Source organism: Hylobates moloch, unplaced genomic scaffold (genome assembly GCF_009828535.3).
Source record: "Hylobates moloch isolate HMO894 unplaced genomic scaffold, HMol_V3 SCAFFOLD_18, whole genome shotgun sequence".
Lineage (NCBI taxonomy): Eukaryota > Metazoa > Chordata > Mammalia > Primates > Hylobatidae > Hylobates > Hylobates moloch.
The window spans coordinates 48,119,591-48,134,228 of record NW_026652293.1 but is presented as its reverse complement, the minus strand read 5'-3'; the positions used below and the strand labels follow the sequence as shown (position 1 = coordinate 48,134,228).

The window sequence follows — 14,638 nt, the reverse complement described above, 5'->3', positions numbered from 1 at the left end:
TTCATTCTAACATCAAACACTGTAGCACAATACTTTCTTTTGAGGCTATTTCTACTTCTGTTGGCATGTTTTCCTAATTCAGGGCATCACAGCCCTCAGCAGGGAGGGCTCTTTTAAGTCCTATGGATTAATTGCTATAAAGAAATCTGTACCCAATAGCATAGGATAGGACAGAAAGAAGTGGTGTCAGGACATTCTCTCTCCCTCTATGATGTATTTCAGAAATGAGTTTTTCTTTTCTGAACAGAACCCCTGATTAGATGATAGGCTACTATTAGGAAATTTATTATACTTATAAACAGTACTTGGATTCCCTGTAATTTGTTATAATTAATGCAAGAGTTCAAGAGCAGAAAGCAAGAATCAGGTCGTGGCATGTCTTTCTCTTTTGCAACACCTTGCTATCATTGGCCTTTTTTCACTAGTTAAGGCCTGTGTGTGTCTTTGTATGCATTTAAACAAATATTATCCTTTTTAGGAAATAATTGCAATCCTTTGGCTCATTGAAACTATTAAGAAGTTGGGTGTCTCTGGCAAAATAGGGTATTTATTGATCAGTGAATGTTGAAAACTTCTAGACTTGAACGTTTGCCAAGAAAATCTTGTCTGTGTTTGGGTATATGCACATGCTTTTCTTCTCATGCATGTACACGTATTAGCTTATAGTATGAAAAAGCCTAGAAGAAAAACTTTCCCTTTTAAGGGTATCTTTGCTAGAGTTTTAGTTTCAGCTTTTCCTTTTGTTTGTCGGTGTTTTCCCCCCTCCCTGTGGGGTTATTTCAGTTTTGCATAGTTGCAGGAGTATTCGCTTTGTAGTTTGTTAGACAGTGCAGACTTTTAATTGACTGTCAACTTGAACAGTCATTAAATGTAAAAGCTTTTAGATAGTTCATGGGTCAGGTACCCAACGCATTGTTAGACTTTAATAGTCATAAACTGAAATTCTTCTCAAGAGTTTTGAGGATTGAGGGATGGAGGGAGGGAGGCATTCAGGTTTATCTGGTTGCATGCCTGCATACATAGTATTTATCTGGTCCTGGCAGACCGAGAACAGCATGGGCCACCCTGTCCTTTATCTGGATTTACAGCTGTGAACACCCACTGGAATGGATGGAATGTGCTGGTTCCCTCCTATGGGTATCTCTGTCAATCTAAGATTTTAAATTATTCCCCTTTGCTCTCCTGTACAGCAGGACTCTAGGACTACCTGTCCTCGTTTCCCTTTTTTTTGTCTTTTATAGTACAGAAACGTTTCCATTTGTTTCCATTTGCAGAATATAACATCAGCCAGAAACCAATGCTGTCTGGCACTTTGGTACATGCTGCACTTGGGAGAACTGGGTTCCAGTACATTCTAGCAAGATTTCTCTGATACTGCCTGTTATGAAGGAAGTTTTCTAGTGAGGAAAGCACATTTTAAGACTTACCCTGCTCTTAATAACAGTGACAGGACAATTTGTCCTTCCGGGTCCCAGTCTGGTCCTCCACTCCAGTAGTTTTCTGGAAAGGCTTCAAAAAGTGAGGAACTTAAGGATGGCCCCTGTCTCCAAATTGTCACATCCCTACTGACCGTGCCTATGGGGAGAGATAAGTTGGTTTAACTAAATTTGAACTGTAGAGGAGGGAAGAGCAGACCAGGAGCCGTGTGTGATGATAATGATTCTGCAGGTTGGTAGTTACAGCTTACAGAGTGCTTTCACTAACTTGTTTTTCAAACTAGGAAAGAAAGTTTTCTTTCTTACTCAGACCTCCTTGAGCAGTAGGGGGTGAAGGAGTAATGAATAGTTGATATGTGCTATTAAATTTGGATAACATTTTTTATGATCGATAATATAGAAGCTGCTCAGTGCAAACAAGTAAAGATCTGTGTGTGATACTGCCGATGAATTGCATTTTACTTTTTAAAAATCTGCATTTAGAAATATATACACATAAGGGCCCAGTTTGTACCTGCTGTTGGACACAGCCACTCCTTCCAGGTGGGAGCCTACAGTCACAAACTCTGGTCTGTAGATTTTACTTCTATCCCTCCATCCTTCTTCGAAAATTAACATGTAGTTAAAATGTGTAACTCAGTCTTCTTTCCCTTCCTTCTATCTCTGGGGCAGAAAAGTGAAATATCTCAGAGGCTGCTGCCAGGAGAAAAAACAGATCTGAATAACCACTGGCCACAGTATGAAACATGTCCTGGAATAGGATTTTTATGGAAAAGTTTCTCATTTCAACATTTGCGTCGTATGCTGTAGCACAGACTAAGTAGGGGTGGGGAAAAGCTTGGTGATTGAAGCCCTTCTTTAGAAGCATCATAAAAATCACCGGGTAGTGGTGTTTTATTTTCACTTTTATTTTTAGACTTCAGTGAAATTGGTAGTTTGCCCAGAATGGGCAGGGATCAGATCCTGCCTTCATGACTTTGGTTGTTCATGCTCAGATCTGGTTCTGGCCATGTCTTTAAGGAAGCAGTATTACCTTGGACAAGACATTCTCCTCCCTCAACACAGTTGCCTTCTCTAAAAAATGAAAGGATTGGACTGGGAATTTAAAAATCCTTCCCTTATTAAATAGCTTAGGCTCCATCATGCTGCAGTGATGTATGGCCCCCAAGCCTCTGTGGCTTTCACAAACAAAGGTTTATTTGCTGCCCACCTGACAGTTCCACTGTGGGTCGTCTGAGGCTCTGCTCCCAGCTGTCTTTGCCCAGGGCTCAGGCTCACTGAGCAGCCTGCCCTCCCTGCTCACTGCAGGTCTCAGAGCAAAGGGAAGCAGAGGTGGAGAACCGGTAACTGGCTCTAGACACTTTTGCTTGGGAGCAACAATCACTTCCCGCTTCCATTCCCATTTCACTGGCCCCAAAGCTAGTCCCAGGAGTAACGAGGTAGGCAGGCATGACCCTGTTGGGAAGGCAGCAGACATTTGGAACCATGGCAAGGGCCCTGCTCCTCCTGTCTTCACCATCCTGTGACTTATGCTGAGCATGTTGCATCCTAGGGTGGTAGTATGACCAAAATCAGATGCCAAGGCTTTAACCATTTTACATGGCTGTCTCCTGTTTTGGGCACATCTGCTGAACTGGACTTAGAATGAAGATTTCACTTGTGGGGAGGGGTAGGTGAAATATTTTAAAAGCAACACATACCCGGCCTCTGAGTTCCTGGTGCCTTATTTGTAGTTCTGTGGTAATACAACCCATGCCTTTCAGAACACCACACGGACCTGCTCACTCTGAGAAGAATGAACAGAACTGCAAGTAAAACACAGTTGCAGACGTGCTGAGATAAATTCCTCATACATGGATTTAAAAGAGAGCATAACGATCTTAGCAATTCATCTCTAAATGTTGAAGATATTGTTATGGGCTGTAATTTTGAAGGGATCCTTTGATACCTCTGTCAAAATTACTGAAGGCTCTGTTGATTTGGCCCAATAGGGCAGTTTTTCAAACTTGATTTTTCAAACTCCTACGGGAGGAAGTGACTTGGAAAAGTCACTTATTTTCTTACCATCGGATGAGGAGATTCCAGATAGATGAGGCCCCCAGAGACTAGGTCATAGCATGTTAGTTCCCAATAGATAACACCGATTATTAGGATGCCTTTTTCGTTTCACCCCGAGAAATCTGTATTTAATAAAAAGTTTATCTTTAAAAACAAAATTTAAAAATTTGAAAATACAAAATTTTACCTTTATTCAAGAAGCATAATTATGTTCACCAATTCTTAGAGGAAGAGCAGAATCCTAACCTAAAACCATTCATTGGGCCTCAAGAGTCAGATGGACTATTTCTAAGTCTTTGAATATGAAAAATATTAAAAAGTTTTCCTTGTGAGCTTGGATTTTCAAAGAGGATCTCTTTGGAAAGTTGGCAAATACTTACTTTCCTGGCATGAAAATTGTTTTTTTTTTTTTTTTTTTTCCTTTTCCCCTCCACCCAAAGCTATGACAGGGTGGAGTATACTTCCATGAAATTGCATGCTTCCAAAATAGAATTCACTGTTATATTTTACTACTGTTATAATTGAATCGCTAATGAGAAATAAGCAAAGAGCAAGCATTCTAGAAATAGAATTTCAACTCCTGTTGTCAAATTTAGTCATCATATTCGATAGAATTATAATATTTTATAAAACTGCCTTTTGTGCAAAATTGTACCAGCCAAACAATTTCCAAAGTGGTTTGAATTTCATTCTCATTTCTGCAGTCTTACACAATAGTACCCACAATCTCGTGGTAATAGCACCATATCATTGCTGCTGTTTAGATTCTCTCCTAGTTTGGATGGCTTCCAGGAGAGAGCCCTGCTTGCTTCAGCTCCTTATTTTTATATTCCAGCAAAATCCTACACCCAACCTACATGATTAGGAACATTCTTGGTATTCCTTGCTAGTGGATTGTGAGTCACTGTTTCCTAGAATGGATCTGTAATAGAACTTGCTGACACATTATAGAAATGATAGCTGTAGATGAAAGTTGGAAGCAGCAGAGTTTTAAAAACTAGAGCTATTGTTTTGGTGGCAGATTAATTGGTTACTGGTCTACTCCCAAAGGTATTCTCTAATAAATAATCTTAGCTGATCATTTTCATCTCCAAGGTAGCAGGTAACAAAGCTCTACCTCTGGCAGATGATGCCAGGTTAACACCTTTTCAGATGTTTTACTCCTTGGTTCTTAATCACTGAACCCTTAGATAGTACAGTAGACAAAAACATGATCACAGTGATCAAAAAGATATATGCATCCTTGTAAGGTGGAGACTGTTTTAGCACTCTCCAAGATACTACTCAGCATCTAGCAGACTTACACCCATAGAAAATGCATGCATGATAGCTATGGGTTAAAATATCTGTTTGTCTTTCTGGCTTGGAGAGCAGCAAATAAGTCAAAACCACTCCAGAAAGATGAGAAGGAATGAATGACATGTAGATGAGATTCAAACGTTTTATAATTAGTAGGAATCGGTGAAATTTACCATTCTTTCCTACCTTGAGATTTTGCTTTTTGTTTTGCTTTGTGATTTTTTTCTAGCCCATATTAGGTTTAACTAGAAAGGATTTTTAAGTAACTCCCGGTGTTTGCCCTTCTGATTTGAGTATAGGTTTTTCCCACCAAAGAGTGGCATGGCTGTCTTTATCCTGTTTAGTACACCCAAGAGGAGAGAAGGACTCTACTGGAGCATGCACGGAGCCCAGTTCCTTCCCTCAAACAGGCATTGGATTGACTGATGTGTAATGATGCCTGTGACATCAACATGGTAGAGCCAGCAGTAATTACCTCTCAGCGCCGATTGCCTCTCTCCAGGAAAGTTGGGCTTTGGTTCACTTATGGGTTCCCTTGATTGAGATGCCAAAGTGAAGTTGAAATACAGAGTTACAGTTACCAGGAGCAAAAGGATTGTTAGCATTTACCAGGAATTAATGCTAGAGGAGTGTGATTGTTGTAGTTGTGACTATGTATTGAGAGTATGGTCAAAGGAAGTGGAGTCCTGGGAAATAAACGTCTTGAGTGAGAAGTTTTCTAAATGTTTTAGGTAATTCTAAGAGTGCTATTTTATTGGTAGGGAAACAGTACACTGTATTAGCTCCTGAGGGCAGTTGTCTAGTCTGAGACTTGATGTGTTTGGGCACGATTCTGTCCATCTGTACTTTGCTGGTTTGAGAATTTACTTCAGTTTGGAAAGGTGCATCAGATTAGATTTTTCTGATTCACAGATGTGTAAAGTGAAAACTGTATCTGATTTTTTAGTGGAATTACAAATTATTTGGCCTGTTTGTGATCTGCCTTACCAAACTTTTGAGTCTGAAAGGTGATGTGTTTCTAGAATGCATTCAGGAATACACACTGTTGAATGTAGCTTTGGCAGTCGTGTTGTTGTGGGTCTCCAGGTGTGCAAAAGTATTTTCATTCTCAGACTCTGTTATGAGGACCTGGTCCTTATCAGTAGTTTATCCTGCTGGCCTACAAATAAGTGATGTGATGAGAATCCTCTTAAGCTCAGAATGAACAGGATGTGGCACCTGCTACATCAAACAAAGATAAACACAGGCAGAGGTCACTTTCCATCTTTTATAGAAATGACCTTTATCAGCATCACAGGCATGTCCTGCTGCGTACACAAGGTTTTACATCTAGAGGCATCTATGTTGTGGGAATATATTCCAAGTATGTGTTTTTAAGGTTGTTTGTTCCTCTATTCCCATGAACAGATACCAGTATTACCTGCAAGTCAAAAAAGATGTGCTTGAAGGGCGATTACGATGTACATTGGACCAGGTGATTCGGCTAGCCGGCCTAGCTGTGCAAGGTAAGACATAGTTATGAGCAGCATGTGAAATTCCATTTTCTGTTTGATCATGGTGTTGTCAGCCTCTCAGAGTGAGAAGTTAGATTTACTTAAATGATCCCTTAGTAATGCTCCCTTTTTATTTCAAGTTATCTTACGTGAAAAAATGCAAAGTTGGTGATTTTTGGTGGCTGGGTGGTAGATTTCTCAAAGCTGTTTGCAAACTGCTCATGCTTGTATAATTACAGTTTTATTTGAGGAAATAGCAGCTTTTATTCTGCCTTTAATTAAGGCTACATTTCAGGGTTTGTGGAACATTTTCGCAGAATTATTCCAAGGCACAATGTGGTCATATTCTGTGGCTTGATGCTGCAAAGGTGTTACTATCACAACTTCTTTGAGTGTGATAGCTTTAAACATTATAGTATAATGTGTTCTAATGCAGTTAAAGAGGTACATTTAAAATCCATGATTGTAACATGAAACAACAAATGTGTATTGGACTGAATTTATCTTTCAACCCATCCTTTATAGGTTTATATTACATAGCTGTTTTTTGCCTTCTCTAAGTTGTTATGTGTGAGACTTTATATGTATATTTTATACATTATGGTTTATTGAGTGGTGGCTTAAATGCCTTCAGTTATATTGAAAGCAAGATAGGCCAGCGCGGTGGCTCACGCCTGTAATCCCAGCACTTTGGGAGGTTGAGGCGGGTGAATCACTGGAGGTCAGGAGTTCGAGACCAGCCTGGCCAACATGGTAAAACCTTGTCTCTAATAAAAATACAAAAATTAGCCAAGCATGGTGGTGCATGCCTGTAATTCCAGCTACTCAGGAGGCTGGAGCACGAGAATCGCTTGAACCTGGGAGGTGGAGGTTACAGTGAGCTGAGATCACACCACCACACTCCAGCCTGGGTGACAAAGCTAGACTCTGTCTCAAAAAGTAAAAATTAAAAACATTTTTTTAAAAAAGCAAGAAGATGGTAATATAGTTTTTGAAAAGAAACTTTTCCTTTTAGTCATTTTCTTGAAAACCAGCTTCTCTGCAAGTGTGAGCCAGCCAGCAGCTGGGTTCTTCCTGCATGGACTATTGTTTTAGAAGGTGGGAACTGACTTCCCATCCCAAACATTGAACTGAATTGAATCATCTCAGATCTAAGTGTCTGAAGAGGCAGCCCTTCTCCTGACCTCTTTCCTTCTGAAGTATTAACAATTTAACAATTTCTGTTAGAAGTACAGTTTCTATACAGTTAGCTTCTGTTGTAATTCTGTGGATGGAAACAGGCAAAATCTGATGTATCACCTCTGTCTGCTTAAAGACTGGAGGGGAAGAAACAATGGCCGGTTATGATAGAGAAATCAGAGGTAGCATTGTTGAAATAATGGGGAAGATCAATATGTCCCTCATTGTCAAATTGGGTCTTTCTTCTTTTAAAAAGCTTTCGTTGGGCTGGGTGTGGTGGCTCATGCCTATAATCCCAGCACTTTGGGAGACCAAGGCAAGAGGATTACTTGAAACCAGGAGTTTGAGACCACCCTGGGCAACAAAACGAGATCCTGTCTGTACGAAAAAAAGTAAAAATAAAAAATTAGCCCACCATGGTGGTGTGCACCTGTAGTCCCAGCTACTCAGGAGACTGAGGTGGGAGGATCACCTGAGTCCGGGAGTTTGAGGCTGCAGTGGGCTATGATCAATTCACTGCACCCCAGCCCAGATGACAAAGCAAGACCCTGTCTCTAAAAATAAATAAATAAATAAATAAAAAGCTTTGTTTACTGCATGTACTCTTTCCTCTCACTACGCAATCATTAGGCTTATTGTGGGCATCCTGGATATTGGAGGATCCTTGAGGAATTTGGTGAACTTACTCCGGATTCCCTTTTTGTTGGGTCCCTGAAGCTAGCTGTTCAGTCTGATGAAACCTCCTCTAATCCTTTTCAAATAACTTTTTTTTGAGAATGCTTATTGCATTTTTAGAAAGATACATCAACAGAAATATAAGTTGTGGTGGAATGTGATAACCAGTTATTGAACTTGGAAATAGGCAGAGCGAGTGATGTTTGCCATTCTTGAATGCTGCACCTAATTGGTAGTTTGTTACGTGCTGAGTTTGTAGGTTGATGTTTATTTTTTACCTTCTAGCAACTTCCAACATTGGTGCATGGTATGTGTATTCTCTCATCCTATATCTCTTGTTACCTTAAAGATACCTGGATCCATTTCTATCCGATGCTAAATATTTTACATGAAATTAAAATTTCATGCAGGTTTAGTTTTTAGGAGAGCAAGCAAGATAAGAAGCAAGACTTTATATATTTCATTTTGCATGTGCTCAAACTGTACCACGGTGACATGAAAACAGGGAAAACAGAATTTTTGGCATCTTGTAACATGTGAAGTTATTTAGAAGGTGTAAAGATGTTTGAGGTTGCTTGCCAAGGGTGATTTACAGTGGGAATTTCCAGCTGCATATATATGAAAAGATGCAGATGGGTTTGGCTCTTCAGTTCTCCAGATTAACCTTGAGTTAAAAAGTCCTCTTGGCAGATATTCTTAAGATATGTGTTGATGCATATTTAACAAACAGATAGATATAGGTTTGTTTAAATTTTTTTAAATGGCCTTTAGGAATTGTTTTCAAATTTCTTCATTATTTCTAAAAATTCATGTAGTGGTGCTTACATGCTGATATTTACCATATTGTTAGATAAAAATAACTATGTCAAACATATCTTGGCACTATTTTTATTTAATAATAGTGAGAAATAGGATGAAATGTGAAGAATAATGTGGTGATGAGTTTGCCCTATTTTATTCCATCTTTAATTTCATATAATAAATTCTGCCCTTCCATCTTCTTTTCTTCTCAGCTGATTTTGGAGACTATAATCAGTTTGATTCTCAAGATTTCCTCAGAGAGTATGTGCTATTTCCTATGGTAAGTGTAATTTCATTTCTCTTAATTAGTTTTCTACCTTCTTTGGACATTTAGTTCTTTCCTTTGAAAATTTCAGGATTTTACATATGCATATTCTCTGGAGAAAAAGTCGATGGGTTTATAAAGTAGGGGCAAGTTTTATAAAACACACTGAGAAGGTAAAAATGCCTCCTTCTGCCTCAAGACACTTCCCTAATTTCTTTTTCAGATAGTTTCTTATTAGTATATAAAAATGCTACTGATTTTTCTATGCTGATTTTGTAACCTGAAACTTTACTAAATTTGTTTCTCAGTTCTGTCAGTTTTTTTGTGGAATCTTTAGGGTTTTCTACATATAAGACCATGTCATCATCAAGCACAATTTTACTTCTTCCTTTCCCATTTGGCTGCTTTTTACTTCTCTTGCCTAATTTCTCTGGCTAGGACTTCCAGTACTATGTTTAATAGAAGTAGTGAGAGTTGGCAGAAAACAATCCCATTTACAGTGGCATTAAAAAAAAATACCTAGGAGTAAATTTAACTGAGGAGGTGAAAATCCTGTATGCTGGAAACTATAAAACATTGAAGAAAGAAATTTAAGGTGACACAAATGGAAAGATACCCCATCTTCGTGGATCGGAAGAATCAATATTGTTAAAATGTCTGCCAAAAGTAATCTACAAATTAATGCAATCCCTATCAAAATTCCAACATCATTCTTTGTGGAAATAGAAAACAATCCTAAAATTCATATGGAATCACCAAAGACCCCAAATAGCCCAAGTAATTTTGAGCAAAAGAACTAAGCAGGAGATACCACACTACCTTATTTCAAACTATATTTCAAAGCTATAGTAATTAAAACAATATGGGACTAGCAAAAAAATAGACACAGTGACCAATGGAAAAGAATAGAATGCCCAGAATTAAATCACACACATCTAAAACCAATAGATTTTTCAACAGAGGGGCCAAGAACACACCGGTGAAACGGCAATATCTTCAGCAATTGGTGCTGGGAAAACTGGCCATCTACATGCAGAGGACTGAATTTGGATCCTTATCTCACCCTTTATACAAAAATAAATTCAAAATGTATTAAAGACTTAAATGTGGCCAGGCGCAGTGGCTCATGCCCATAATCCCAGCACTTTGGGAGGCCTAGGCAGCCGGATCACAAGGTCAAAAGATGGAGACCATCCTGGACAATATGGTGAAACCCCGTCTCTACTAAAAATACAAAAATTATCTGGGCTTGGTGGCGCACACCTCTAGTCCCAGCTACTTAGGAGGCTGAGGCAGGAGAATTGCTTGAACCCCTGGCGGAGGTTGCAGTGAGCCAAGATTGTGCCACTGCCCTCCAGCCTGGTGACAAAGCAAGACTTTGTCTCAAAAAAAAAAAAAAAAAAAAAAAAAGACTTAAATGTAAGACCTGAAAGTATAAAACACTAGAAGAAAACATGGGGGAAAAGCTACATGACGTTGGTCTGGGCAGCGATTTCTTGCATATGACCCCAAAAACATAGGCAACAAAAGTAAAAATAAATAAATGAGATTGCATCAAACTAAAAAGCTTCTGTACAACAAAGGAAACAACAGAGATAAAGAGACAACCCACACATTGAAAGAAAATATTTGGAAATTATACATCAGATAGGGGGCTCAAAATATATAAGGAACTCAAACTACTCAACAAGAAAACAAATAGCCCTATTAAAAAAAGTGGTCAAGGGACCTGAATAGACATTTCTCAAAAGAAATATACAGAAGGCCAACAGACATATGAAAAATGCCCAGCATCACTAATCATCCGGGAAATGCAAATTGAAACCACAATAAAATACCACCTCACACCTGTTAGATTGGCTGTTATCAAAAAGATGAACAATAACAAGTGTTATTGAGTATGAGGAGTAAAGTCTTACTGAGCATGAGGAGTATTGAGCGTGAGGAGTAAAGTCTTACTGAGCATGAGGAGTATTGAGCGTGAGGAGTAAAAGATAACAAGTGTTATTGAGCACGAGGAGTAAAGGAGGTATAACTTCCAGCCATTTTGGAAAACAGTTTAGAGGTTCCTTGAAAAATTAAAAATAGAACTACCATATAATCCAGCAGTCTCACTTCTGGGTATATAGCTAAAGAAAATGAAATGGTATGTCAAAGAGATGTCTACACTCCCATGATCATTGCCACATTATTCATAATTGCCAAGATATGGAAACAACCTAAGTTCTCACCAGCAGATCAATGGGTAAAAATGGTGTATACACACAATGGAATACTATTTGGCCTTAGAACAGAATTTTGTCATTTGCCATAAGATGGATGAATGTAGAGTACATTATGCTAAGTGAAAAATCCAGGCACAGAAAGACAAATACTGCCCAATCTCACTTGTATGTGGAATCAAAAGAGGTTGAACTTACAGATTTAGAGTGAATGGTGGTTACCAAAGCTGAGTGTTGGGTGGAAGGAGGAAATGTTGATCAAAGGGTACAAAGTTAGGAATAAGTTCTGGTGATCTGTTGCACAGCAAGGTGACTATCATTGATAATAATGTGTATTTCAAAATTGCCAAAAGAGTAGCTTTTAAATGTTCTCACCACAAAGAAATGATAATTATAAGAGATGATGGATATGTTAATTAGACTAACTTGCCAATTCCACAATATATACATGTGTCACAACATCACATTGTACCATAAATAGATGCAATTATTATTTGTCAATAGAATTAAAGTTTTGTTTTGTTTTAACAAAAAAGACATTTCCCTGCTTTGCTTCCCTCTCTCTCATTTACTCTCTACCCTGTGGCACGCTGGCTCTTTTTTTTTTTCTGAACGTACTGAGCTTCTTCTCACCCCAGAGCCTTTGTAGGTGGGTTTCCTCTGCCTGGAATGCCCTGCTGCAGATCTTTATGACACTCAGGTCTCAATTCAAATATTACCTCCCAGAGAGCTCTTCCTTTCCTTGACCACCTGTCTCATACACCCTCACCATCCTTCCTGTTAAATCAGTTTTCGTATGTGTACTTCTGTGTCTGGCGTTATTCCTTCTTATGTATGTACATATGTATGTATTTATTATTGTTAGGTAGATGGTCAGTTCTGTGGTCTTTAAACAGGACCCTGTCTTGTTCACTGTCATCTGGCACACAGCCTGTGCTCACAAACATTTTAGAATGAATCAATAAAGTAAAATGCCCATTCCTAGGTTGAAGTACAGAAAAGACTAGGTTTTAACCCCTGGGGAATTTTTGTTGGTTGGTTGGTTGGTTGGTGGGTAGCTTCAGAGTAAAAGAGAAGAGTGTTAATGAGGAGGGATTAAAAATTTTTGAAAGCCATTTTAGGGAACAGCTATAACCAATCAACATTCTGGCTCTGGTTTCAGAAATCATGATCATTCACTACTTATTTTTTCGGTCAACTCTTTCACACCAAGCACTGACCTGGGGGACTAACACCCAGGGGATGAAATTATATAAGAAATGGTGCTTGTTTTCAAGGAGACTACAGTGTGGTTGGTTAAATAGGAAGTTTGTGAAATCAGAATAAAAAGCCAAGTGTGATAAAGTGTGATCAAAATTTTATATGGGGAGAGGTCACATGCCTTTGGGGGATTAGGGAAGGCTGAAAGACTAGTGGCATGTGAGCTATTAGGCAAAGAGATAGGGAGCAAGGAATGATTTAGACAGAGAGAGAAGGAGAGGGGCAGTGTGGCCTGGGTGTTCAGAAAGCATCCACTGGCTGGTTTGACTGTAGCTACTGGTGGGGAGTAGTGGCAGATGAGACTGGAAACTTCTGAGGAGTTAGAATGCATGGGCTCCTTCGAGTTCTGCAGACCCCACACTTTGAGAACTGCTGGATTCAAGCTGGTCAGCTGGGAATCTGTTGTTGTGTTCTGGGCAAAGGATATAATTTAGGTGTTAGTGAAAGAAAAACAAGAAAGCAAAGCAAGGGATATTTTGAAGTAAAATAGGCAAAATCTGGCAACTTATCAGTGATGGCATATGGGAGAAAGTAGAGTGTCTGGTGACAAAGGTTTTAGGTTTTGAGAGACTGGGATAGGTAAGTCTGGAATTATCCATATTAGTGCATGAGGTCAGTCTAAATTGGTCCAAAGCTAATCTTGGTCTTAATGGTTAGGGAATATTGCACATCTCTAACTTTTCATGAATAACTCCATTTTTTTTTTTTTTTTTTTTGAGACGGAGTTCCACTCTTGTTGCCCAGGCTAGAGTGCAATGGCACCATCTCAGCTCACTACAACCTCCGCCTCCTGCCTCATTCTCCCAAGTAGCTGGGATTACAGGTGCCCGCCACCATGCCCAGCTAATTTTTTGTATTTTTAGTAGAAACGGGGTTTCACCATGTTGGCCAGGCTGGTCTTGAACTCCTAACCTCAGGTGATCCACCTGCCTTAGCCTCCCAAAGTGCTGGGATTACAGGCGTGAGCCACCGTGTCCAGCCTCCATTCTTATTTTAGTTCCCTCCAAGTAAACAATGGTATTATCTGCTGTGCCTGCTTATTAATTCTACTCATTAAATGAAACTCCAAGGAGATTAACATATTACTTAACAGAGAAGTTCTTCACAGGGCTTAATGTCAATATGCTTGAGTCAACATTTCTAATGTCTCAGAAGCTCATCCCAAAAGTCAGGGTGTTTCCCAATGTGCTTGGTGGGAGGAAAGTGAGGCTTAAACCTTAGAATTTTAGAGTGTGTACATGTTTGTGTCAAATGGGGTAGTTGGTATTGGAGGATTGATAACTTCCTACATTTTATTCGCCTTACTCTCATTAAAGGCCTTTATTACGTTGCCTTTAGGAAGAGACCAGGTTTAGGTGCTTCTCAGAGTTTTCAAAGGTGATTACCAGCATGATATTTATGAGTTTGTAGATGGTAAAATGCTCCGACAGGTTAAAGTGCTATGAAGTAGTAAAGGAGTTATTTTGTGCATCATACCTCTTTCAGAATGAGACTGTGTTTCCACTAAACTCTAGGCAAATCAGATATGTAAACAACATAAACTTCATAAATCTCATCATCGGACAGACAAATATTGACATTGTTATTCTTGGATCTAAAATGGCTCTCTTCAGGGTGGTAGCCACTAGCCGTGTGTGGATATTTACATTCAAATTTAAATTAATGCAAGTTAAATAAAATTAAAAATTTAGTTGCTTGATTGCATTGGCTACTTTTTTTTAAGACAATCTCGCTCTGTCACCCAGGCTGGAGTACAGTGGCGCAATCTCAGCTCACTGCAACCTCCGCCTCCTGGGTTCAAATGATTCTCCTGCCTCAGCCTCCTTAAGTCCCTCCTGTGACAACAGGCATGTGCCACCACGCCTGGCTAATTTTTGTATTTTTAGTAGAGATGGGGTTTCGCCATGTTGGCTAGGCTGGTCTTGAACTCCTGGCCTCAAGTGATCCGCC

General features: G+C 39.3%; 1 protein-coding gene across 1 annotated transcript in view; it reads left to right on the top strand.

Moving 5' to 3' along the window:
- The window catches only part of PTPN14 (protein tyrosine phosphatase non-receptor type 14), a 203,850-nt gene that overhangs the window by 129,942 nt on the left and 59,270 nt on the right, over positions 1-14,638 (top strand). The window contains exons 4-5 of the mRNA XM_032136421.2: positions 6,201-6,298; positions 9,154-9,221. Coding sequence (XP_031992312.1) covers positions 6,201-6,298; positions 9,154-9,221 — 166 coding nt within the window. The remainder of the gene's footprint in view (positions 1-6,200; positions 6,299-9,153; positions 9,222-14,638) is intronic.